Source organism: Pteropus medius, unplaced genomic scaffold (assembly GCF_902729225.1).
Source record: "Pteropus medius unplaced genomic scaffold, Ma_sr-lr_union100, whole genome shotgun sequence".
NCBI lineage: Eukaryota > Metazoa > Chordata > Mammalia > Chiroptera > Pteropodidae > Pteropus > Pteropus medius.
In genome coordinates, this window is record NW_024351648.1 from 3,637,330 (window position 1) to 3,664,210 (window position 26,881).

Sequence of the window (26,881 nt, forward strand, 5' to 3'; positions counted from 1 at the left end):
GAGGCATTATTAGCAGGTAATCTCATTCCACGTCGCACTAATAAGTATAACAACAACATATGAATCTAAATAGATGCCCAAACGACATCTGATGACATTCGACACCCATCTCTAATAAGTCACCTATGAAAACTAGACAGTTCATTCTTCGACGTGACGAAAAACTTGAAGCCGAAAGATAGCACAGTTATCAGTGTGCTTATATTAATAGCGATACTCTGAAGAATATCAGAGGTGTCACCATTAATATAAGCCTCAAAGGACAGATATGCCCATAATCAGCATTTAATACTATTCTGCATATACAGGCCAACGCAAGGAGACCCTGCTGCCAAGGCTGTTTGGCAGACTCTACCCCCGAGGCAGGCCCACTGGCCACCTCCCGCCTCCTAGCCACAGGTGCTCCTGTGACTCGGCTCTGACATGAGAGGGAGGGGCAGTTGGCTAAGCAGGGCTCGCTGGCATGTCATTTTGTCCCTTGCCTTTATCCCCTCCTCCTTCTCCCCACCTGAAACACAGATGTAATATCTGGAGGCACAGGGGCCATCCTGTGACCATGAGTACAAAAGGTACGTGGATGGATGGAAAAACAAAAGCCAGGAGCCTTGTCCTCCATGTCCTTGTTGAGCACGTGGTGGTGGCCACAGACTGCTTCCCTCTCGACTTCGACTGGAGAAAAATCAGCCCTGATTGCTTAAGCCTTTATGAGTCGGGTTTCCTGTTATTTGCAGCCATTTATAGTCCTAAATGACACATATCTGCAACAATTAAGAGGTATAAGTTCCGGGAAAATGGAGATGAAATTACCCTTATTGGTTATCAGTGATTCTCCGCATAGAAAAAGCAGAAAAATCAACTGACAAACTTCTGACTAACAAGAGCTTAGTGGATAGATACAAGATAAATATACAAAATATCACAGCTTTGCTCACACACACGCAATCATCCATTAAAATATATAATGGAGATTCCTCCCACGCTCGCAACAAAAAAGTGTTAATTACCTAAGAATAACCCGAAAAGAAAAGTATAAGACCTCTATGCCATTCTATGATTTCTTATAGACAAAGAAATTTGAATAAATGAAGCGCCATGAAATGTCCTCGAATGAGAAGTGCAATACCGGGAAATGGTATTTTCTCCCAAATTGATTAACGATCCCGACGCGAATCCAATGGATTGATTTCTCTTTGGGGAAAGTGGTGAAGAAAACTTGCAAAACCAAAACAAACACAGACACGCCAAACTTCATCTGAAAGAACGCTTCGAACATTTTTAACTGAGTGGAGATTCTTTCTATGCATAATGAAGCTACTGTGCATAAGATAACATGATTTTACCACAAACAGCACACAGATAAGGGGGAAAAGGTAGCTTCGAATAGATCCCATCATATAAAATGTATTACATAATCCAGTGAAGAATAAAAAATAAAACAGCACCATGCTGGGAAAATTGAATAATCAACGGGGGAGCTATCCCCACTCCGTTTAAATATAAAATAAATCCTAGAAGCATTAAAGAATTAAAAGAAAAAGATGAAGCATAAACTAGACATGAATAGGCATGATTAAATTTAACTGATTTTGACATGAGTATAAACGTTCTCAGCAAAAGGATTAAAGACCATAATGAAAAGACCGTTATTCTGTATTAAAATAAACAAATTAAAGAAAAAAAAAGCCAACCACAAGAAATATTTGCGATACAGAAAACAGAATAAAATACCTTTATAACAGAAAAGTCTACACAAATCTATAAGAAATTGCATTGACAAATAGCCCCAAAATGGGAAAAAGAGTAAAAGATCTCAGCAAAAAAAATTTTTTTTAAAGGAAATTAAAACAAGTGAGATAAAAAATGTTTAATGCTGAAACGGCAAAGCTCAAAGTGGCGTTCGATACTGGTAAAGAGTATGAGTAACAGGCATTGGGAGTTTAAACTAGGAACTTTCTGGAAAGCAGTCTGGCAGTATTTATCAAATATATCGCACACTTAAAAATTCCTAGTACTCCCTACTTTTGACTTTCAGGAATCTAACTTGAAGAAATAATCACATTAGTAACACTACACGATCGTTTTAATCACATTTTTAATGGCAGAAATTGTAAAATACTTCAACTTAGCAGTTATAGAATTATAATTTTAACCTTCATAATTTCATTAAAGACCATATTCCAGATGACAAAAAGGAAATGTAACCGATGAAAATTCGCAACGTGATGCTAAGTACGGAAAATCAGGAATCAAAACTGGATAGCGTCACATCAAAAATATATAGATACACAACGCAGGTTAAAGAGAAAAAAGACCTCAGAAAAATACAACAAAACATGAGCGATGGTTACCTCCACATTGATTGACTAAAGACGATTTTTATTTTACTTTTTCCTAACAATATTTTCTAATTTTCCACTAATAACCATTCGCTATCATCATTCGGGGAGGAAAAAAAAGCAATAAATGCAATAATTGTAGTATAAGGTGGCAGGCAAATGGGTCCCTAATTAAAGGTTCATTGTTCATCATAGCGGCACGTTATCTTTAAGCAGGTCAAAGATGTGAAATTGGTATATTGTCATTTGTACACGCGACTGTTGAATCAACTCTCTGAGTCACCTGCGCCCTCTCTGTAGGCCTAGACAGGAAGCAATGAGCCCCACTGGGAGCACACGAAGTGGAAAAAGGCAGGAAGCTTGGCTTGGGTTGCGATCTTGACCATGATCTTAGAACTACTGAACCTCCATTTCTCCAATTTACATTCACAGGATGCCCACCATGGGCCAGGTGTCGGGGACATGTGTGATTATTACCATTTGATAATAAATTCTGCTTCAATGCAAAAAAAAAAAAAAATCAGATTCAACTTACAGAGTAATTATTTTAAAGTGTGTCCAAAATTCGCTCTCCTCAAAAGCTGAGACTTTATCATTATTACTTTTAAACATACAGATTTGCTAGAATCTATAGGTAGCATTAACATTTTGACCAGAGATCACTATTGCCTTGTTCTGTCAATTAAACTCAGCTAAGTCCCCAGGACGCCCTTCACTAGACCAGAGAAACGTGATTGCACAGTTTCGACAAATATTCTTTAGAGAAATTACAACCACAATGGAAAGCTCACTGGATGAAGACAAAGTTCACGGGATGAAAATCTAGGAAGATGCTAGATTTCCAGCGAGAAAAAAGACACTGGCCTGGAACACACAAAATACAACACTTATTAGGAAAGTCAGGCACACAGGCGGTGCTTATCTGGTATTTGCATATCAACTATTTCGCAGAATGAACGGGGTGGCTTTAAACAGCAGTTGCCCATCTGTTAGCTCAGAGCCCCCCAGCTCTCAAGAGCTCTATATCATCAGCAGAAATGGAAAAAGACACCTTTGGCGGCCAGAGGTGAGGCCAGGAGTGTGTAGCCATGATTGCAGAGTGTGTACCCTGCATGGGAGAATCCCATGAGCCACCGCTGCCTCATTCATGACAAACCTAGGTGTCCCCAAAGATGTTTTGTAAGGCCACTAAGCGTTAAAGGTCTTTCTGCTTAAAATAAGTAGATAAACAGATAATTTAAAAAAAAAAAAATTAAAAGTTACACCCAGGGATTCGAGAGGGTTTTTTTCCAATTTTTATTGAGCCTCCTTTCTCCGCCCCTCCCCCACCAAAAAAAAATTGCTAAGAGCTGTTATTCTCCTGCTGGATGAGCAGTTGAGAAAAGACAAAACAGAAAGACACGTCTCCTATTTAGACCTCTAGAAAGAGTCCCCCGGAAGAGTGCCTGTCCCCGACAGGACATCAGTTAACCACATCGTAGGACACTTTTGCTAAATCCACACTTTTAAGTAATAAAAGGGGTGAATGGGAAAGGTGACGTCTGACATTCTGTCATCTACTTGATGACTTTGGGTCTTTCGCCCTCAGCTGCAGGAATCGTAAACATCCTCACTTCTTTTACATTCATAGAGTGTCGTTTGTATCTGAGTAAGTCGTTTAAAAATAAACATAAACGTTATGGGGAAACCCATCGGCATTGTTGAAAACGTCTGGCTAACTCACTGTTGCTTGGATTATATTTATATACACACCATAAAGCTAAGAAAGAACTTAAAACTTAGCCTGTGCACTTCTGGGCTGATTAAACCAAAGTTCTTTTAACTTATCACCTTCAGACTGCCTGTCCAAACAAAATGATCTCAAGAATTCCTTTGAAATAGCCCAAATAAGAGCCTCGACTTGCAAAGCTATTTTTCGGAGCTCAGTAGTACAGCCACAGGGAGTAGAACTTCTGAAATGGGGATTTTGCTATTTATTTTTTTTCTTTCAATGGCTGCTTTTGAGAGAAGGGGGAATAACATCTATAGGCATTACAAATCCTGGAAGCTCTGAATCTAGAAGCGAGCGGGGCATGGCTCACGCCGAAATGGCCAGCCTGAGAACCTTGGCTCTTTTATGTCGTCCAGTCTCCAAGGCCAGGAATTTCAGAAATCTTAGGCATTTTGCATTATTTTCTGAATCTTAAAAGAACCGAGACTTGAGAGAGAAAGGCCAGAGAAAATTAACCAGTAAGTAAGCCCCTAGTCTTCTGGCCACCCCGCATACCTTGCCCCCATAATGAAAGGCTCGGTGGGAAATCACTATCCGCAGATAGGGCTTTATTTAAGATGCTGCTGAGACAGGCTCATGGTTTCCAGCCCCCTTCATTCCTTCCCAATGCTGAACCTGCGACAGACTCGGGACCCTACATGTTTCACATTTTGCAACACCCTACAGGAGATTAAAAACAATGGTGGCTTTTGTTTCCAGGGAAGACTATACTGGATCGATTTTGCTAAGTCTTGAGTTAAACGCAGAGGCCCAGGCACAAAACTGCATGAATGCTTTCAGACCTGCAGTTTTGAGGGGGGTCCCGGCTCTCGCTGTAGCTCCCCGTTTCCAAGGGTGCTCTAGCCACGGGCAGGGGTACTCAAGGACTGTTTCTGCGTCAGTGCAAGACACCCAGCAAATGTCCGCACGGAGCTGATTATGCTGGTCAAGGGGAAAACTCTGCATTAGCATCCTCCTTTCCAAAGTATTAACGACTCAATCAGAAACTTGCTCCCCTCCAAAGTCCTAGTGACTTCAGCACCCGAGAGCTACAGAGCTTGTAAAATACTCCCAATTATTGGCTACAGAAATCGAACATTTACCAGCAGGTTATATTGGATGACAGGCTTTAAAACATGTTGATCTGGGGTGAAAAAGCAAATTAAAAATAGGAAGGAAATAAAGTCCTTTGTACTTCCTCGTGTCAGAGGTGATTACGTGGGAGGCCTCTTCCTGCGTCCTGATAGCGAGTGCCATAATCAGACACGGGCGGATACGACCTGGAGGGCACGCTCAGGACCCGCTTCCTCTCCGTCTCCCCAAAAAGGCTCTGGGTTATTTCGCAAAGACCAGTAGCCTCCAGGCTGTCGCTTTAACTTAGTACAAATAAGAGAACTAGTCTTTCATGGACTCAGACAACCACCGCATCCCTTCGCGTGAACCCCCAAAACCACGCCCCGATTTGCCCCAGCCTTGCCCCCCGCCACCACGACGAACCTCCTTCTCCAGCCTCTCTTCAAGCCCCACTCCGCATTTTTAAAGCCCTGATTCTCCGAGCACCTCCTCCGGGAGGTCTCCGGGATGCCTTTGGCCGCCAGGATCTGTTCAGTTTCCACGGCCCTTTCCCACGCTGCTCATTTGTTCTCATTCATAAAAGTGTCTGGTCCTACCCAGCAGCTGTGGACGCCTGATCTCACGCATGCCGTAAGCTCCTAAGGCTGCGGCTGCGTTTTACACACCAACCTACCTCCTGCGGGTCTGGACGCTCCAGTGCGTCCTTCTCCAACGGCTACGAAACCAAATTCTCTCCACCCGGCTCAGCTCAGCACCCCTCGGGCCCCTGATCTGCCCGTCTGCCGCCTCCACTCTGCAGTCAAAGCAATGCCAACCCCTTCGGCTCTGCTGCCCACTGCAGCCGACTCTAATCTCAGCCCGTGCTCTCGGCAGGGGCGGGGGGGCGGGCACCCGGGGCCAGCCTGGCACCAGAGAGGAAGCCAAAATGAGTGGACACAACCCACTACTCCTACCGAGAGCAGGAGGACCCGTCACACCCTGCGTGGCTTCCCCGCCAGGTGGCCAGACTCAGGACTGAAAGCTGGGACACCGAGCTGGCTGCACAGCCAGCCCTAGACTGGCACCCCTCCATTTCTACATCGACCTGGCCAGGCTGCCCAGGGAGCTGAGGAACTTTGGGTATAAGCGCTTTACCCACTGGGAGACAGGGGCCTGAATTTCCCGAGCCAAGAACAGGAGGGTCCCAGGGTTTCTGCTGTGTCCCGTGTCTGACACGCTCTGCCCAGACGCCTAACCCTCAACCCTCCTGTCCATCGGTCGGTGAGAATCCACAGCGGCCACGCACAGAGGACCCTCAGGGCGGCATTCTGACCAAGACAAGAAAAAGGTGGCAAACTGGTCTTCAACTCAGAGCCCAGGGAGGCAAGAATAGGATCATGGCTTCTCCCAACGGTCACTGAACATTCAAACGAGGGATCACCAGGAAGTTCAAGGAGAAAACTTCGCGTGGGCCCGTATCCTCTTCCTGTAAACCCACCGCGGACATGCCAAGCGGCATGATAATAAACACCCCTCGCAGGCTGCAGATCAGCAGGTAAAGGAGCTGACCCAGTCCTTAAGGAAGCCCAAACCTCAGGCAGCAAGACACACGCCGGGATCCTGCGTGACAGAAGCCTTAAGACTGGCTCATCCGTCTCTAAACTGCTCACAGGATTAACACGAAGGCCTGATCAATACTGATTTTGACCGTCCTGGGAGTGACTCACCGTTAAATCCTGCCCAGCTTAAAACTCAGCTGTGATCAGAAACAAAACAACATAATAGCAGGGTCAGATTTAAAATAGCAAGTATGACTTATAAACAGTGAACGCTTATAAACAACGAACGGTCACCTCGCCGGCCGTCTGGGCTGGCTGACCCACTTCGTGGAAGACCCACGAAGCCCTGTGAAGGGGCTGCAGCACCAGGTGTGTCCCAGTCGTTGCAAGCCCCCAGCCCACGAGGGTGGTGACCCGTTTGCAAAATAGACCCTGGGGAAGTGGAGATGGGCATCCTCGCACTGAATTTGACACATCTGACACGTGTGTGCTTGCCAAGAGACGGAGCTTTCAAAATCTCGGAGTTAAGCTGTCCTGGCATCTAATTCCCCTCCACGTAGCTACTGCCCGACTTAAAAACAGCGATTTCTTTATCTAAAAATGGGGACATGGGGTCACGTGAGATTTCCCAGTCACCGTGTCCCTCACCCACCGCACGGACTCTAAGAAAAGCAATGGGTCCTCAGAAGACAAACGATGCCTTTCAAACACCTGGCCAAAGCGGCTGAAGGCAAACGTGACATCTCGAAAACGTGTACTCCACTTAATTTTCCAGAATGAATCTGCAACCAACTCTCAAAATGGGCCAAGAAAGTCTATACTGTAGACAGAGTCCTGGTCTTGAGGAGCCTTAGCCACAGCACATCGCTCCATCGTCACGGGTCACATGTTTGTGTCCCCGCCGCCACCACCACCAAATTCATATGCCGAAGCCCTGCCCCCCCGAGTTGGATGGCCTTAGGAGGCGGGGCCTTGGGTTGGATGAGGTCATACGGGTGGAGCCCCCATGGTGTGGATTAGTGCCCTTCTGAGATGAAGAAAGATCATTCTCAGATCATGCTCATTCTCATTGCATGTCTATGTCTGTCTGTCTGTCTGTCACCCCCTCCTCCTCCTCTCTCCCTATGCCACTTGAGGATCCAGCAAGAAGATGCCCATCTGCAAACCGGGAAGCAGGTCCTCAACAGAAACCAGATCTGCCAACAGCTTGACCTTGGACTTCTGGCCTGCAGAACTGTGATCAATGAATGTCTGCTGTTGAAGACCCCGAGTCAATGGTCGGTCATTTGTTATAACAGCCCGAGCTGATGCAGACATCCCCACGGCTCTCTGAGAGGGCATCGCCGACCCAAGGCAGGGGGCACGTGACAACACTCCCTGCCCTGGGACGGACAAAAGTGGTCACTTCGGCTTGCTTCCGAGATGCAGGGAAAATGCCAGTCCAACTTCCGGGCCCGGATGAGCTGTTGGCAGCCAGCTTCCTACTGGGCCCTTCCTCTTGCAGCCAGGCAGGCTCAGCTGGCTCCCGGTCTGGTTGGAACTCGGCAGGGCCAGCCCTGAGCTCTGAATCCCAGGTGAAAACTTAGTACAAAGAGCCGGCCCCAGAGAGTATCTTTCGCTGGAGCGGCGGCAGGCCTGCCTTCCACGGGCAGTGCGTGTCCAAGGCTCTCAGAGCCTCAGTTTCCCTTTCTGAAAAGCAAAGGCCCTGGCATTTTTCTCTGGTTGGGATGCTTCTGTTCTTGCTTGCAGAGGTCAGTCCTTTTCCTTCGAGGCTCCTTATGGAACGGGGGAGGGAGGGAGTCGGTTGGTGAGGAAAAAAAAAAAAAGCTGTCAAAACAAATGGAAAACTTCCTCTCTTGTCAGCGAGGGAACCGAATATCTGAACAAATCTCTCTGCTGGAAAAAATAAGAAAATGGAAAAGCAATCACGTGTCACGTGGCTGATTAATAATAAATTTCCTTGGTGACTAGATGAGCACGAGAGGCTGACTCCGGACTCGCTTCCTCTGAAAGGAAAACATTATCTGCGATAATGTTATCTCGTTAGTGAAAACAGCCCGTCTCTGGTGACTCAGCTCAAATCTACGGGTTTCGGTGAGGCCTCCCCTGACCTCACGCGGCCTCCACTGTGTTCATGTGGCACTTGTCACACCCTCAGCTGCTCTGCCTTGGCCACCGCGGGAGGGGCTTGGTCTTCTGAAATCTGTCTCTCACACCGCCCCCCTCAGGGCTTACACTCATGGTTGAACCAACTGGGAAATCTTGTTTTTTTTTTCTTCAATTGTGGCAAAATAAACACAATGTAAGATTTCTCGTTTTCACCATTTAGAAGCGTACAGTTCGGTGGCATTATCTACACTCATGTTTTGTGCGACCACCGTCACTATCCACCCCCAGAACTATTGCCACCCTGCAAAAAAGAAACTCTGGACCCATTAAAACAACAATTGCCTATTCCCTCCTCCCTGCCCCCAGCCCCTGGCAACCAACATCCTACTTTCTGTCTGTATGAACTTCAGTCCTCTAGGGAAAGTGGAGTCATGCGGTGTGTGAGTGTGTGTGTATGTGTGTGTGTGTGTGTGTGTGAACTTCACTTCCTGTGGGGAAAGTGGTCATGCAGTGCTGTGTGTGTGTGTGTGAGTGAGTGTGTGTGTGTGTGTGTGTGTGTGTGTGTGTGTGTGTGACTGGCTTATTTCACTTCACATAACGTCCTGAAGGTTCCTCCACATGTAGAACACATCAGATTCTTTTTCCTTTTCAGGGCTGCATAATATTCCTCTGTTTGAATACGCCGCCTTTTGTTAACTCATTCTTCCACTGATGGACGCTGCTTTTGCCGTTTGGATGTTGCAAGTCATTATCTGCCGCTATGAACACGAGTGTGCAAATATCTATCGGACTCCCCGGTTTCGAGTCTTTCAGCTATATACGCAGAAGTAGGATGGCTGGGTCAGATGGCGATGTTGTCGAAGAAATGCCTTACTGGTTTCCACAGTGACTGCATTTTCCTTCCCATCAGCGACGCACAAGGACCCCGACTGCTTCGCCTCCTCGCCACGACTTGTTATTTTCCATTTCTGATCCTCGCCATCCTAGTGGGAGTGAAGTGGCATCGCTCTGTGCATTTCCCTAACGACTCCTGACGTTGAGCACCTTTCCCTGTGCTTGACGGCCTCCAGGAATAAGCTGTAAACCAGAGGAACTAACTCTTCTTCCTAAAAGAGCTTTTTTTCCACAAAAGAACCATCACTTACCATGAGTTGTTTTATTACCTTTGTTAAGTAAGCGGTTTGGATTCAGGATACATTTCCCTTGGGAATAACCACTAAAGGTGACGGTTCCCCGAGGGGACACCCAAGACCACCCGCCAGGCTCCTGCAACAAGACCGAGGCTGAATCCCGGCCCTGGGAAGCAGAGACCCCGTACCACCCAAGGAAGCGGTTCCTTCTCCTGTTCTAGATCGGGGTCCCCAATCCCCAGGCCATGGACTGGGACCAGTTTGGGGCGATAGGAACCAGGCTGCACAGCAGGAGGTGAGCGGCGGGCGAGCCAGCGAAGCTTCATCCGTATCTGCAGCCGCTCCCCAGCGCCAGCATCACCACCTCAGCTCCGCCTCAGATCATGGGAGCACCGGTCCCTGGTGCCACAAAGGCTGGGGACCGCTGTCCTAGAGGAAGGCTCTGCGGCACAGCACAGCACTCCCAACCAGGCGATGTTTCTGTGTGTCTGGCTTTCCAACCCTGACTGCGCCTTCTCCAGCCCCCGGAACCCCAGGCCCTGAGAACTCCCACACCCCCACAAGCGGTCCAACTAGAGTCACAGGTTCTCAACTTGCTCTACTCCCCATTTAAAATCTTTTCGTTTTTCCGGATATGCAGATGCATGCTTTTCAGATCCGAGGCTATGACTCCCGGGCCCGGTCCTTCTTGCCCTCGACCGCGCAGATCTGGTTCTTCCCCAGAAGACCACGTGACCCCGAATTACCTACCGATCCCAGGGTAAGAAGAGAATCACAGCATCCACACGAGTATGTGAGCCACCCCTTTTCATCCCCGGGCCCCCTCACACTTGGGCTCTCTTGGGATCCAAACCGTCCCTCCCCTGGAGGCAGGGGTGGTCCCAGCCCCAGAAAGGGAAAGGCTCGATAGCACTCTCGAGAAGCTAGAACCTTACCGTAAAGGGCAGAAAAGGCGAACGGAGCGAAGAGCCGGTCATCAGAAGCCACACGCGTGCAGGAGGGTTTGTGTTCTCTGGAGGAAGGAAACAACTTCTGATGTGTGTTCCCAGCGCCCGTGACGGCGGCAGCGGCTAATCACCACCCCACCTCCGCCCCGTGCTTACGACAGGCCCTGGACTGGGTTCTGAGGGATTTGTATTTGCTCGTGAAATACCTGCACCCCTCCTCTGAGACGGGTGCCATAATCGCCTCCCATTTTACAGACGAGGAAACCGGGCAGAGAGAGCCCTTCAGGGGGCCTGGGCACAGCCCACGCGATTTCTCATCGTGAGAGGCTCTGGGCTCTAATGCGGATCTCAGAAAGAAACCCGGACCATCGAACGCGATCGTGGTGGCGGGGAGCATCTGGGATACAGCAAAAGGCCTCCTTTCTAGTTGGGGAAGAGATGCTTGGACTCCGCTGGCTCAAACAGGTGAAAAATGATTTAAAAGTCAGAATTCACTATGCTGATAGCAGGACAGGAATACAGAAGGCCCCAAGCCAAGTGCTATGACCCTCCCAGAAAGCCTCCTGCATTACTGTGTATTTTGATGTCATTTGTCCCGTGAAAACAGTCTTCTACTAACATCAGTCTCGGGCTAAGGACCAGCCATTACTTCTCAGGGGAGACTGCAAGGTGCCCGGCCGAGTTAGACACACGGATCAACCTGAGTCAGAAGCACCAGCAGCAAAGCCCAGACCTGGACCGAAGCTGGCACCCCCTTTCGGGCAAACCCCTCCTTCCTCTGCCTTGTGCGGTGAGGGCTGGAAATAGCTCGGGACGCTTTGCCAGCACTGCAGGGGACAGGGGCTCGTCCCCACGCCAACCACAGGACAACGCCTAAGGCCACTGGCTGCCCCAGCCCAGGGCTACCCCAGGCCCTCCCGACCCCGCTCGAGTGGGAACCAGGGTCTTCTCCAGCCCGGGTGATCTCAGGCAGTTAGGGTGCAGGGCCGTGGCAATGAACTTGAGTGCTCACCTGTACAGGTTTAGCTTTCACTGTAAAGAGGGCAGCAGTGGATTCGGAGTAAGGAACAGTATCACTCCCGGACCCAACCAGGTGTCCCTCTGCGGAGCTTTTCCGGGGCGCAGAGTGGACGCGCTGGTTCACACTGGGCTTTCCCTCTCCGCCCCGCCCCCACGCCGACCCCACCGAGAAGAGCAGCTCCTCCACCCCCACCCCACCCCACCCCCCCACAGCAGCCAGGTCCCGCTTCCAGAAAGCCCAACAGGTCCCTCTCCACCCATCACCCCGTCCCTCCTCCAGGGGTGCTGTCCCCTTGGGCCCCAAGAGGCCGACATTCCATCCAGGTGACACTGAAGTCAGATGTTCTTCCTGGAGCCTTCCCAAGCTCTCCGGCAGCTGGGTGACCCTACCGCCTCCAGCCCCCACACTTCTCCCGCCCCCCAGCCAGCCTTGTCTCATCAGCACTGAGGCCGGGGCTGCTCACCAGGATCCCGACTTCTCCCGGCCGGAGAGTGAGCTCCCCGCGGGTGGTATAAATCATGCCTATTTCTCATACGCTCTCCCCGGAGCCAAGAGCAGGGCTGTATCCACCCCACCACCCACCTCTATCCCTCCTCCGGATAGACAGACGTGACCTTGAACGTAAGGATCCCAGAGAGCCAGCCCAGTTAACTTAAATTCAGCGTCTCTTCCGGCACAGAGGCAGCCTGCTTACAGGGGGGCTCAGACTTCCTGAATTTGAGGGGTGACCATGCCCAGTGCTGGGAAAAGGCTGGACCCCCAAAGACAGGCCAGCAGAGCCACCTCGGCACGTGGAGAAGAAAAGACACAGATAAAAGCATCCGTTTGCTGGCGACTTCCTACCTGCCGGTCCCGCTGGGTGTCTCAGATGAGGCGTTGGCAGGGCCCACATCGTCCCAGGGGAGCAGTATCATCCCACAATACAGATGGGGACACTGAGGCCTGCAGCCCCCCCTTTCCTATACGCCTCCCTGCCCTTGAGACGGGGAGACGGCGGTGCTGGAGGGGACGGGGCATCACAGGCGGCGCCGGGCACACACGCGAACCCCACCAACACGGGCCGATGAAAGGCGGCGCTGTGCCGACGGCTTGCCCGGCTGAATCCACGTCCGCCGCAGCCGACGTTCGCATGGCGTCTTTATAAGAGTCCCTTTTACGAGCTATGCTTGAAATGAACATGCCAGGTTCAAACGATTGTGTTTACGTCCTCTGTAAGAAGTATCCCGCCTCACGAGGCTCCTCAGGAGCACGAAGCTTTTAACGATAATTTCTTAGGTGTTAATTATGTTCAGGAGCCCTCTGCACACCATTCTAGACAAGTGAACTTCGGGGGTGGGGGCGGGGGGTGAAGCGGGGGCAGGCCTCTCCTTCTACGAGGGCATTAAAGACCTCGACCCGAAAGAAGACAGGGCATTGAAGTGACGAGATGCCTTTAAGATTGGCGACCGTCCCTGCCAGCATCCGAGACAAAAGTTTACTTGATTCACCAAGAAAACAAGGCAAGAAACGGAAGCTGACATCTGTTCACAGTGACGTTGCCAATTCCCACCATACCTTCCTACGAGCTCCGTCCCTCTCTACCTTGTGTCTCGAGATCTGCAGGCTGGAAAGGCCATGACAGATGATGACCCAGGCCCATCCCATCGTTCAGAAGGAAGAGAGCCAGTGGACAGCAGCCTCGGAGGCGGCGGCGCCCCCTGGCCTCTGCCATCGGGCCACACCTGAAACCACCACACCTCAGAGCCCCGCCTGGCTGCCGACTTTCAATCAGGCGCCCAGATCCACCTGGTTTCAAGCCCATGCCCAACCTAAACTGGTGCCGATGAATGAATGATTCATTCTCTCTTAAACGGAGGAAACTTACAGACCAAGGCCTCCCTCCACGGCGATGAGGAGACCTTGACACGGGGCTAACCTCACGAGTGACCTTTCCGGCAATTCTCAGAGTTTCATTCACCTCCATACGTAAAAAGCCTGACAAAACAATGATTTTAAAGATACTCTTATTGCTTTCACGTTCTATGTAGGAGTAGCTCGTGCGATGAAATGTTTTAGCTGGCAAAAGGAAAATTAATTTGTTGTAAAGAATCTTTCAGAGCAAATGGGGTGCAGGCACAGAGCTTATTCCTTTAAGAAGACTGCTGTTTCTTGAGGTCTTCCTATGTGCCAGGCACTGAGTCAGTGTCTTGGGAATTCCAAGGTGACATGACATGGTACCGTGCCCTTCCTTGGGATAATGCAGTAAAAGCAGCATAAAGAGAATGCCATAGGACCATCCTTCACGCAGAATCGAGGCCACCAGAAAGGGCGAAATTGCAGCTAATTCTTAACAGAATTTGCCAGAGGACAAACTGGCCCTGTAGCTGTCCCAAACAGAGGGGCTCCCACCTGCCAGGGAAAAGAGACCTGAGTGAGGGCAGCCTGTTTCAAAGCCCGCTGGAAGAGTTATTCAAAGCGTCGGAGATAATGGCGGCTTGCATTTCTCTCTTGGAGAGCCAACGAAATGATTTTCAAATTAAAAATAGTGACAGGCAATCACAGAAACAAGTCTAAAACTTGCGAAATGTAAAACCGAATAACCACCTAGATGCTAAACGCAGTTTCAACGAAGAAAGTGAGAGTGGATTCTGAAAATGCCAACAAAAAAAGTCTGAAACCAAATACAGAAAAATTCCTAACGCAATACAGCCAATGTGAGACCCCAAAACCAGTAACGGAAGTGTGTGTTGTTATTCTCTATTAGGATTTCTGGCTGGTGAGAATCTTAACTACATGAAATTGCCCAAGGGGACACATATAAGGATGATAATTAAAGAGTGAGTTACCACATATTTAAACAGACCAATGGGAAGCAAAAACCTTGGTTTATTTTTTTCAAAATGAATCAGTATTTTTTTTTTAACCTCTCATCTCAAAAGAAATAGTTTAAAATTTTTCATTTACTCGAGTCCTGTAAAGACATCCCAAATCCCGAATTGTAAAGGGCACACTAGATGCTGTAACTCCGCCAGAGATGTTTAGGACACCTGGAGGGACTCTAAGCCCCTCCCGCTAGCTCGCCCACACAGCACCGCAATCTTCAGGGCAAACCATCTCCCACTGGTCACTTCAGAAGCCTAACGCCTCCACGTTTCCCTGCTACCCATTACCAGGAAAGCAAGGTCTCTGGCAGTGGGCGAGGGCGGAGGCTCACGCACTGCATTCACCCTTGGGGCACTGTCATCTCAGTCACCCAAGAGGCTGAATTTCCTTTCCGGCCACTAGATGGCGCCTCCGCATTAGCGAGATGGGCAAAGTGTACACTGGACGCGTCTGGGGCACGGGGCAGAAGCTGACAAATGGAAGGATTAAGGGAGAAAGCATAATAAACAGGTCTCTGAAACGGAAGGCGAACCTCAGCGGCCGGCCACTGTTTCCTGAAAAAAACTGTAAAATGGCACAACTGTGTTCAACCAGCAGAAATGCGACCCCGTTAAAGCCCCGTAACGAAATAAAGTTTCGTTATAGAACATTTATTGAGCACCTAATATGTGCCAGGCTATCATATTTAAGTGACTAGGGCAGTCAGTTATCAAGTGCGGCCTATAGTTCTGGCACTATGCAAAGAGCATCTCTTTTTCCAGGATGTCTCACCCTTAAGAGAAATAGTAAGCTAGTCTGAAGGGCTCAGTATACGCCAGCCTCTGTTCTAACCACCTGACATACGGATTCATTCACTTCCTTTTTATGAATAAGTGGAGGAAGTAGGTTCTATTCAAACTCCAGTTTTTCACGGATGAGGAGACCGAGGCATATTCGAAAATGTGCCTGAGATCTTAGTTACTCAGGAGCAGAGCTTCAAACTGAGATCTTTACCTTCACTGCTTCCTATAACCTCACAAAATGACAATGGCTAAGGTGCAAGACAAAGCAAATCACTGTACCCAGCACAGTCGTGGTTACGAAGTCAAAAGGAGTGACAGGAAAGTCAGGGCTACAGAAGTCAGGGGAATCCAGAAAAGCTTCGTGAAAGAGAAGGAACCAGTTAGAAATGAAAGGGTGACATCTCAGATCTGTTAAAGCCACAGAAAGACATTTAGCGGTAAAGAATTCACTGACTCACTGTCCTCGTGCCTGTCAAGTTATAGCTGGGTCCCTATTTTACAGATCTATCTGAAACTCAGAGATTTTTAGAAATGAAAAAAAAAAAAATTACCCCCCCCCACCGCAGAAAAAAACTTTTCCGACGTCGGTCTTCTAAATACATGAGAAAACGTTTTTATTGCGTTGTTTAATGAGAAAAGGAGAAAATTCTCCCCGAACCATTTTCGTTCTCTCCCTTTCCGGTGAGACTCACAAAAGCTAAACAACTTGTTCAAGGCCAAAGAACGAATTGGCAGTGAAGGAGATACCAGAACCAGGTGACCTTGAACACAGCAGGAACAAACACACGGAGGATACAATAACATGGCTCACGGACCACGGAGCTAAAGCGCAGCTGCTGGCGAGTGCTGGGAACTACCACGGGATCCCTGCAGTGGAGTCTCGTTAAGCAGTACTGCAGCCCAAGAAGGAAGGGCCTTGAACTTGATTCTTGGACCAGGATCCAGCACCACGAAAGGCACGCGCTGAGAACCGGGGGCTGGCGAATCTATCAGACCGGAGGGATGGCACAGGAGTCGGAGTGGCCGGCTCGGAGGCCAACGGAACATCTCCCAGATCACCCCCGTGCAGGTCTGGGCTGGACTCTAGGGTGTAGCCAGAAACGGGGCAAATCGGAATCATTCCGAGTGACTCAGTGAGGTTGAAAGGAAACATTCAATTAGTCAGTCTCCCCAGGAAAGGATGGTTGGAGAACTGAAATTTAACTAGAAATTCCATCCTGATCCAACACTCGTTGTAGAAAGTCTTAAGGAGGGTAAGGCAAGGTAAGGACAGCAGAAAACATCCTGTGACAGCGTTTTCTGTAAACTCTCCCATGCTGGGGCTTGACCTGTGACATGAATGCGTAAGCCACAGAAATCAGACGATGGAACCGAGGAAAGTGGCCGATCTCTTTGCTCATTTGTGTTCACGACAATCTGTGCTTCTCTTCCAAATCCTGAGTCTGTGAGTTAGATTATTATTGTCCCTGAGTAATTATTAATTATTTGGGTATTATTAGCACCCTGAGACCCCGGGGGAATTCGGCGGGGAAAATAAGCACAGATGATGCTGATGAATCTGGGCACAAATGATGAGGATTTTACAATCTAAATACAATTAATAGCTAGTGACTTAAAGAAAACTACTGCCAAGTGATACAGCCAGGTGGACCATGGACTTCTCATCTGGGCTTATTTTTTTTTTTTTAGGCTTCCTACTTTTTTCCCAAGAGGTTATTAAACTCGGATACTTCAAATTTGGGGAAATTTGGAAAGCTCCTATATAAAATTCACCTCTCTTTAATTATCATCAGACTTGTTCCTTAAAGTACTATTAACTAAAATTTGCCTAACTCAACTTGTTGCGGTGCCATTTACTTACACATGCATTTCCAATAATCAATTTGAGAGAGACAAACCACTGACTACAGGCAAACCTCGGAGATGCTGTGGGTTCTGTTCCAGACCACTGCAATAAATCAAGTCGTAATCTTTTGGCCGGTGGGGAGGAACTCTTACCTTCAATTTGTTAAAAAAAAAAAAGCAACATCTGTGAAACGCAATAAAATAGAGCACAATAAAAAGTATGCCTGTGTGCAAACAAGCATCCCCAATATCTCAAGAAAATTTAAAGGTTCTTCCCTGTAAAATATTTATGCTTTAAGATTGTCAAAATATATTTGTTCTCCCGCATCAGGAGTAATTTAAAAAGCAGTTTGCATACACCCAAGTTATCAGAGTGACAAATAATCCCAAAGCCAGTTTAGAGAAAGCTGGTGCCTACTTAAAAAGAAAGTAGCTGTACAAAAGTATACAAAGCAGGAAAAATCACATATAGAAATACACACACACGTACACAATTTTAAACAAATGGCATGTTTATTGTACAATTATCACTGCAGTCGATGCCCGTGTTATTAAGGTGACTAAGAGGATGGAGAGATGAAAGAATTAAGTTTCAAACTCCCCACCCCAGGACTTTTGGGACTAGAAAAGAGGTTCTAAAGTCTTTAAAATATAAATGCTTAAAAAGACTTCCAGATTATGATGATGTGAGCCACTTAGGGCAGACACAGCTATCTCTGCAGCATCCGATGGCACTGTCACATGCATGCACATTTTTCCAATGTGGGCAGCCACCAAACTATTTCAAAAGAGCATCAGCCATCACGTGTGGGACCAAGTCACTCAGGTTCACGGATGGACATGTCCCAAGCAACTTACAAAGGAAGCCATCGTGAGCACCAGCCAAAGAGAAGCCAAATGTGGGGACGGAGCCAGAGCCTGCATCCCCTTCACCAGTCAAAAATAAGAGCCACAATAACTGTAAAAGTTATTGCGATCGTAGGCGCTCGTCCCTCATCATAAAAGGAACTACTTTCTGCTGTGTTCCAATAAAATCTGAATAGAAGCCTATAAGTTTAAAAATGCTCATAACGCAGAGCAGGAAAAGGAAAAAAAAAAAGCAAGTCTTTTTCTTACTCATTTGTCTCTTCTGTGTTTTAAATAAACATAGTGAGTAATTTCTATAGTTTGGTTCATAGCCTTAAAAACTTATATAAGACATTTTACAGTATCCGAACTAATTTTTAAATGTAAAAAAAAAAAAATGAGTCCGATAAGCACTCGACATGTATTCGCTAAGAGAGGAAATAAAAACTAGTTCTCAGTTCAAGTAAAGAAATGTCAACAGTTCCTTGAGATTTTGAAATTAACCCATTAACCCAAGTGAAATTGGCATAAGTGGAAAAATAGAAAATCAATCAGCATAAGTGAAAAAAAAAAAAAGAAAACAGAAAATCCTTCAAAACTGATATCTGGGACCTTACAGCATGCGTAAAACTGATGACTTAAAAACAGAAAGCAATTTAGTCTTCAAAAGTTCAAAAGTCTTGAAATCGAAGATATTTTGAGTTACATAAGACCAAAGCGATTTAACAAAACAAAGTTCATCATGCTGAGGGAATATGTACCTATTACCATCCTAACTTGTTTAGTAAAGTACCAACCATTTTATACCAAACATATGCCATTTTCTGAAAACAAATCAATTCTTTTACAGACCCCTGGGGGTGCGGGGGCGGAGGGGTGGGGTGGGCGGAGCATATATTTCAAAGTTTTTTCTCTTTCCAAATACTGAAAAATCAGTTATGCTCCCCAAATGTCAACAGGTCTCAGTGTGCACAAACATGGGACCGCCAAGCTGTCCCCGCCCCCAACCCGCCTGCTCAGTTTAAGTCAAATCCTATCTCTACAAATAACTGGGAAAACTTCCTCTTGATAACGTGACACCAAGTACCATTTTCCAGGAAGGGTCAGAGTGCTTCATTCATTACTCACTCTGTTTTCTTCAAAGAGCTCAGCGTTTGCCTTTAGAACATCTCAGACAATCAAGAAACTACAGACCAAGCATGTGTGCAGTGATCCCACACGTGATCATATACGTAGGACAATCGAGAGAGCAGTGTATCTCGTGGAGAACACCTGTCATAAGTTGGCTAAGAAAAACAGTTGAAAGCAAGTTAGCCCTCGGGCACAAATATTTCTTCTACGAACTAGGGTTGATTTGTAAATTGAGTTTTGAAAACAAAGAGGATCACAACCCACAGAGAAATGTGACTTGTACATTTTACAATTAAGAAAGTTCTCAAGAAATTGCCTCTCTATTCTTATCCTCGCATGCTTTCAAAAGCAACAAGTGATTTTAAATTATATTCAGAATTGTTAAGTTTCCTAACGCCTTCAAGAAAGCTACCCGAGCAATGTGACAATCCAAAAGAGGTCTGCAACTCGAAACGTGCCACACGACACTCCTGTACACACCTGTCACTCCTGGAGTTTGGGCAAAAGGTAACTACAGTAGTGAAGATTTTCCATCACAACTGTCATGACCAATGTTAGAAAGAAGGCAGGGCAGCCAATCACAGTGGGTGAATGTGTCTCCTCTAATGTCATGGCCTACAGTGACCCTGCGACAGGGATGGCATTAATAAGGCAAAAAGGGTGCATTGCAGCTCAGGCCTCCGGAAGAACACTGGTTTACTTCATTATCTCAAGTCTACAGAACTGTTTTTAAAGGGCCTTTAAGACATTGTTTGCTGTCTATTTGAAAACTATGTATCATGTGCTGAGTCAGAAAAAGAGCTGAATTTTCAAGCAACTTTGTTTCACCCGGGAGTATATAAAATACCCCAAGGACAAAAGCAAAGTCCTCTTTCTTGTGTAGGCTCAGGAATTACCTAGCACAGAGTCCAGTGTCCATACAGCAGGTACCCAATAAGTGCTGGCTGGATTCAGTTGCTTCTTACCAGCACATTCTTACAAAACCAATGAAACCAGATTTCAAAGGAAGCTACCGTCCCTATGGGATCTCCTTGGCAAAACTCTCAAGCAACAAGTAAAAATGATACAGTTGATTTTCATTATTGGTCTGACCTTGCAACAATAAGGATAGGAAACACTGTTATTAGTAAACTAAGCCTTAGACAAAGACCAAAAACAAATGTAAACAACAAGTATTCTCTAGGTCTTTTCCTATTAAAAGGCCAGAGGTAAATTTGGATAAAATGTAACAGTTTAAAAACAAACAAAAAAAAACCTCTGTTACATTATAAAATCTTTTGTTGCATACGAAATTTAAATTACCGTATGCCTAAAATAGCTACTGTATGCTACGAAGATTCTTTTTCCTGCTCAGATTCCAAAGCTATGTAAGAAATAAAATAAGCAACAAAGGGAAAAAAAAAAAAAAAAACCCGAGTACATTAAAATGAACAGTTCATCCTGTCTTTACAACCAGGGTCATTAGCATGAAACATCAAAAAAGAGAGTGGAAATTCTTCACCATCTTAAAACACTACATTATTTCTTTGTTGGAAAACATATGGAAGAAACTGGAAATACAAAAAGCCACGCAGACTCAGCCCCTGAACTCTAATCCTGGAAAGACCAACAGTGTTTCAGATTCAGCTCAGGATTTTACTGTCACCAATCTGACTTTCGCTCGCATTTGTGCTTTTTTTTTTTTTAAATCCAGCCCCTCGATCCTTAACTCAAACTATGTATAACCAAGGTTCTTTTTGCCTTTTTGTTTATTTCTCCTATGACTGAATCTTGTTAATGAAATGACCACAGTATGTTTAAAACGCATGTAATTTTTAAAAGGCATCAGATTATTTAACTATCACTTTTTAACTTTAATTTTCAGTGTGCTGTATTGCTGTAGTTCATGAATCTGGAAAACTCCATAAATGAGACAGACAGACAGACAGACAGACAGACATGCCATCCTGCCGGACGAATTTACTTAATAATTTTAGCCTAACTTCTATGTTCAAAGTAACAATGCATTCTTTTCAACCTTAGCATATTTCTTTCAAAAAAAAAAAACCGGTTATTGGATATAAATTCACATTCCATAAAGTCACTAATTTAAACTGTACGATTCAATTGGTTTATATATATATATATATATATATATATATATATATATTCAGAGATGTGCAACAATCACTGAAATCTAAGTTTTGAATATTTTTATCACCCCTAAAAGAAACCGTGTACCCATGACCGGCCGCTTCCCATTACTAATCTGCTGTCTATGGATTTGCTTATTCCAGACCTCGTATAAATGGAATCATACAATGTGTGATTTTTTGTGACTTGATTTCTTTCACTTAGTATGTTTTTAAAGTTCTCTCATTCGACCTTATCAGCCTATTTCTTTAGATAGGACTTTTCTAATTCTTCTGACAAATCAGACAGGTATCCCTTTAAGCTTCAAATCCTGACCCACACCCCAGCCCTCCTGAAAAATACTTTTTTTTTTTTTTGCTATTTTCCTCCAGAGCGCCACACTCTGATTTGCTTTTTAGGACATTTCCAGACTTCTTATTCTGGGCTCTTCTGGTAATAAAACTCCAAGTCCTTTAAACTGTGATCTTTCGTACCTACGTTCCTCTGACAGTAAGGACAAGACTGTGCCTGGGACAGAAAGACAACGGAGTCCTTTTAATGAGATGGCCATGATACGTGTAAAGTGTGGGTTGATTTTTTTAAAAAACCATCAAATTATCTGGCTACCACTCAAAATTTCCAAACGACCTTATTCAGATGCTCTGTTCCTATCATGTATGATTTCATCTGCTTCAAAAGCTTCCAGATTTTCGAAGGTAAGGATTTTTCGAAGGGGAAATACGAATCCCTAAACATGCCCATTGGATAGAGAATGAGCATCATCCAGATCTTTACTACCATACTAGGCAGCCAAAGGAATGCGGGACTCTCATAGGACTTGAAAGCTATTTCTATTCAAGTTAAATGTTCTAGCACCGTTTGGACGAAAACTTGACCGCATGCTTACACTGAGTGTATCATTTAATCCTCAAAACTTCAGAGCTGGAGGGTGGGGCAGCTTCTGCGTTAGAATTCAACAAATCATCATGGGGATTCCTTCGCCTTCTGGCCTTCGCCATCAGATTTTCAGGAACCAAGCAATGTCGAGCCATCTTTGAAAAAATGTTTGGCTACGCGGGATCACAAACGTACATGAAAATACCCCTGCCCTTCCTGTTTTCTCAAGAAAGAAACGCCTTTCACAAAGGCTATTTTTCATGGGGGAACGCTCCAAAAAAACAAGACGTCCTATTTTAAAATGCCGGACTCCTGCGACCCAGCCCCAAGGCCATGGACGCTCTTGGGCATTTCAGAACTTACTAACATCAAATAAGACAACTAGAGACATTGCATAGTTCAAAGGCATGCCACCATGAAATGGATTAACTCTCCTGCCTTCTCAACTATATGGAGCTGTTAAAGGCTATAAGCCCCCTTCTGTGCCCCCCAAACTCCATCTTTAAGCCTCAGAAAGGAGCCTAAAAGCCTTTCGCCCAATCCGATGAGCTGAAAGTTTCGTAAACAAAGAGCAGGAGAGCTCAGGTTTGTGGACGGTCCGGCCTCCATCTGCGTGCGTCTCGCTCCACGCAGTAAACACGCTCATTCCATGAAAGCCTGCTCTTAACTCCACCGCGGACTCGGCTCTTACGTTGAAGAAGACTCGGTTCACGCAGCCTTTCCGAATTGCGCTCCTGATTTGACGACCCCCGCTGCCTCCCGATTGTCCCCCCTCTCCGCTCGACGCTCCGTCGTGATTCTTCGAAGTTAACTGGCGCCACCTGCATACCCTCGGCAACCATTACTCACCCCCCGGGTCTGCGACTGCATTGAAACTTTCGTCGGCATCACGTTACCCCACCATCGCGAAAGTACCAGTGCGACGCGAGATTTTTTTTGGCAGAATAGAACCCCCTCCTTCTCCCTCCACTCCCGGTGGGGCCCCAACTTCTCCTGCCCTCCCGCCCCTCGCGTCCCTACCCCTGCCCGCCGCTACCAAAACAAAAGCTATCGGATTGCACGCGATACGCGTGTGGAGCGATAGCGCTTATTAGCTATGTACAAAGGAAGTGCGGGGCAGGGCGGGCGGGGGGGGGGGCAGTGGCGTGCGACACAGCTCTGGTCACAAAGCCAAGGCCAGGGCTGCGCGCTGGCAAAACAGACCACGCTCCTCCCCACCTCCGCCGCCGCAGACCCTGGCGATCCTCGATCCGGGACGCGGGTCACCTCTGGCCGGGCGCGGCGTCTAGGTGTTCCCCGCGCGCGGCCGTGTGGCGGCGGCGACACCCTTGCGTTGCGAGCACGTGTGTGGAAATGCACGTCGGCTCCGATCACACACCCACTCCCGCACACGCGGATCCCGCCCGATCGCCCCCTCCGCAGCCCCGCCACGGGGAGAGGGGCCGCGGGCGGGTTAGAGGCTGGGAGAAGGTCCCAGAACCCTCTGCCCCGGGGGCCCGGACGCGCTCCCGGGACGAGGCTGGCTGGCGCGGGGCCCCCGACTTCGCACTTTTCCAGGGACTGCGTGGCGCGATGCGGGTCTGGGCGAGAACGCTCCCCGCACCCCAGAGCCGCACTGAGCAGCCCCGGGGAGCCGGGGACAGGTAGCCCGCGGCGGATCGGGTGAAAGTGACGCGCGAGGCCGGGAATCCAAAGGGGCGAAGCGCGATGGGCGACGGGAGGCCGTGCTGGGGAGTCTGGAAAGGTCCTGCGGCCGCGGGGCGTCTCCGCCCGGCACCTCCCCATCCCGTCGAGGGCAACTTGCACCCCACGGGCGGGTGGGCTCCCCGCCACGGCGCGGCGACGGGCGACGGCTCCGCGCGGCAGCGGGAGCTGTCACCGCCGTCTGCGCGCTGCGCCGTGTGCCGATCCAGGGGACAAGGTGCGTTGCGGGTGGCGGGCCCGGCCGGGCGCGAACTTCCCCGACGAAGTCCCAGCGCCTGGTTGGGGAGTGCGCGCTCCGGAGGCTTGCGGCCCGCGGGGACAGCGCCAGAGGAAGCCCCCGATGCCCTTCCCAGTGTGTGTTGGGGGGGGGGCGACGTGCTGAGTCGGGGCCCGCGGGGCTGAAACTCAGGAGCCCGGGCCCCTCCGCGCCCCGCCCCGCCCCGCCGCTCCCGCGCCCGAGGGGCCCGACAGCTGCGACAGTGGCCACTCGACTTTCGCAAACAGGGCGCAGCCCCTCGCAGGAAAAGTTCCCGCGGTGGCCGCGGGCGGCGGGCGCATACTCACTTTCTCCGGTCGCCGGCCACAGCGAGAGCGCGACGCAGAAAAACAGGAGCCCCCACAGCGAGGTCGGGGACCCTCCTCCGGAGCCAGACTTCATTCCTTTGATTTGGGACGAAATTCCCCTTGCGCGAAAATAAAAAAAGGGGACGGGGCGGGGGCGGGGGGGACGGAGGAAAAGAAAAAGTCTTCGACTCAAGTCTTCGCCCCCCTTTCCGAAACCGAGGGCGAAGGACGCGATGCCGGGAGGCGGCGCGGACGGGGCGGGCGGCCCCTCAGCGCCCGCAGCCGGGGCCCAGGGCTCGGCCGAGTCGGGAGCCCGGGGCGCGCCGGGGCGGGCTGTCGGCGTCGTCGGCCTCCATTTGCAAACCCAGAGAGGCAGGAGGGGGGCGGGGGACCGCAAGGAGAGGGGGCAAAGCCCAAATCCGTCCGGGCCCAGCGGAACGAACCCGAGCCCGGCCCGAGGGGGAGGCCGTCGGCCGCCCGCGCCTGGGCGAAGGGAGGGCGCGCCGCAGTTCGCACGATTGGCCCCGAAGTCCCGGGCTTGGCGAGGCCGGCCGCGCCGAGATGCGGGGTACAAATGAATGAGAGGCTCCCGCTCCGGCTGCTCCTCCGCGCTCCGCTCGCCGCCGCCGCCGCCGCCGCCGCCGCGAGCTCCTGCCCAAATCCAGGACACACACAAAGCGGCGGGCCGGCCGCGCCGCGCTCTGCGCTCCCGCCGCCCGCCCCGCGCCGCCGGCTCCGCGCGCGGGGGGCTCCGGCTCGCTGAAGGTCAAAGCCGAGGCGCGCGGCGCGCCGTGGAGCTCCCCCGGCGCGGGAGGGGCGTGGAGGGCCCGGGGAGCGGGGCCGAGGGTCTGCAAGCGCCGGGCACGGGCGCGCCGCGGGCCGGCTCGCCGGCGGCGTCCCTCTCACTCGCCCGCCTCTCCCGAGTTCGCCCGGTGCGCTCGCTCCTTCTCAGGTTTTTTTCCTTATTTTTTTTTTCCGCTCAGCGGAGTTAATGCTGGTAAACAAGAGCCTCAGCCTCGCCGCGCCGCTGCCGCCGCCGCCGCCGCTGCCACACACTGGGGGCTGGCGCGCGCGCGCAAGGGGCCCGCGCACACGCGCCCGCGCGCCCCCGGGAGCCGCCACCGCCGCAGCCGCGGCGCGCCCCGGCCGGCGCGCGCCAAGAACCGGAGCCCGGGATCGCAGGGACGTGCGGAGCGGAGCCGGGCCGTGGGGTGCGAGGCGGCGAGGCGGCGGCCGCCCCAAACCCGCCCGCGCGCGCCCTGGCACACGCGCGCGCGCGCTCACACGCTCTCGCCCCCACCCGCACTGCGCCGGCCACCCTGCACGCGCCCTTCCCTCCCGCAGGACTCCAAAAACAATGCCCCCGGCGCCGGGCCGGGCCGGGCACGGGGGCCGGCTGGGGACGGGAAGCGCGGAGGGAGCGCGGTGGGCGGGCAGTGCGGGGCCCGAGAGGTTCATTGAAAACAACAGCGCGGCTGGAAGGCGCGTTTCCCCGCTTCTTGAAAAGCTTCATTGTTTCTTGCAGCTGTTGCAAAATAAATAAGTGCGTGCATGCGGCATTTTTTCGCCCTGTGCTGGAAAGCCCGAACGCGGCGGGAGGGGCACACCTGGCAGAAAGGAGACCGCCCCCCCCCGGCTCCCGAGGCGGGCACTTTCACACACGCAAGGCTGGGGCGGCCGCAGCGTCGCGACGGGAAAGCCTGGAGTTCTGGGGTGCTGAGGGGGGAGGGCTCGGCCCGCGGGGCTCGGATCGCGGCTGAGAGGGGAGACGGCCCGCCACCCGCCGCGGGCCCGGAGCCGGGGAAGGGGGGCCGAGGCAGGCTGCCCCGAGTCCCCAGGGCGCGTCCCCGCGGCGGCCGCCAGGGGGCGCAGCAGGCGCCGGGGAGGGCTGGCCCGCGGAGTGTCGCCTCCCACCCTCCCTCCGGGAGAGGAAATGTGGGGGCCCGAACTGGGGGCCCGCCAGGCTGGGTCGCGCCGGCCGGGCCTCGAAGACCCGCGGCCCGCCCCGAAAGCTCCTCGCGCAGCTCCGGGCTCCACCACGTGGGCGGCTGCTGGGAGCGGCCAAAGCGCGTGCACCGGTGCGGGCCTCGGGGGCCCCCGGAGGCTAGGGGGCGTGTCCGAGGGGCCCCAGAAAGAAGGGGTCGGGGGCTGCGGCCCGGATGGGTCTCCTGGGTGGGGTCGGGACCCCGAAACGCGCCGCGCGCACGCACGATCGGTAGTCACTGCGGAAACC

At 50.1% G+C, this 26,881-nt stretch overlaps 1 protein-coding gene across 4 annotated transcripts in view; it reads right to left on the bottom strand.

Annotated features, from left to right (window-relative positions):
- LOC120587335 (insulin-like growth factor 1 receptor) overlaps window positions 1-25,700 on the bottom strand; it is a 122,823-nt gene extending 97,123 nt beyond the window's left edge. For 2 of the 4 annotated variants that reach the window (XM_039844067.1, XM_039844066.1), the window contains exon 1: window positions 24,649-25,369. In XM_039844067.1, coding sequence (XP_039700001.1) covers window positions 24,649-24,742 — 94 coding nt within the window. In that variant the 5' untranslated portion in view covers window positions 24,743-25,369. Of the gene's footprint in view, window positions 1-24,648 lie in introns of all 4 variants that reach the window. The other 2 variants (XM_039844065.1, XM_039844068.1) reach the window with 2 other exon arrangements.
- Window positions 25,701-26,881: the final 1,181 nt, after the last annotated feature.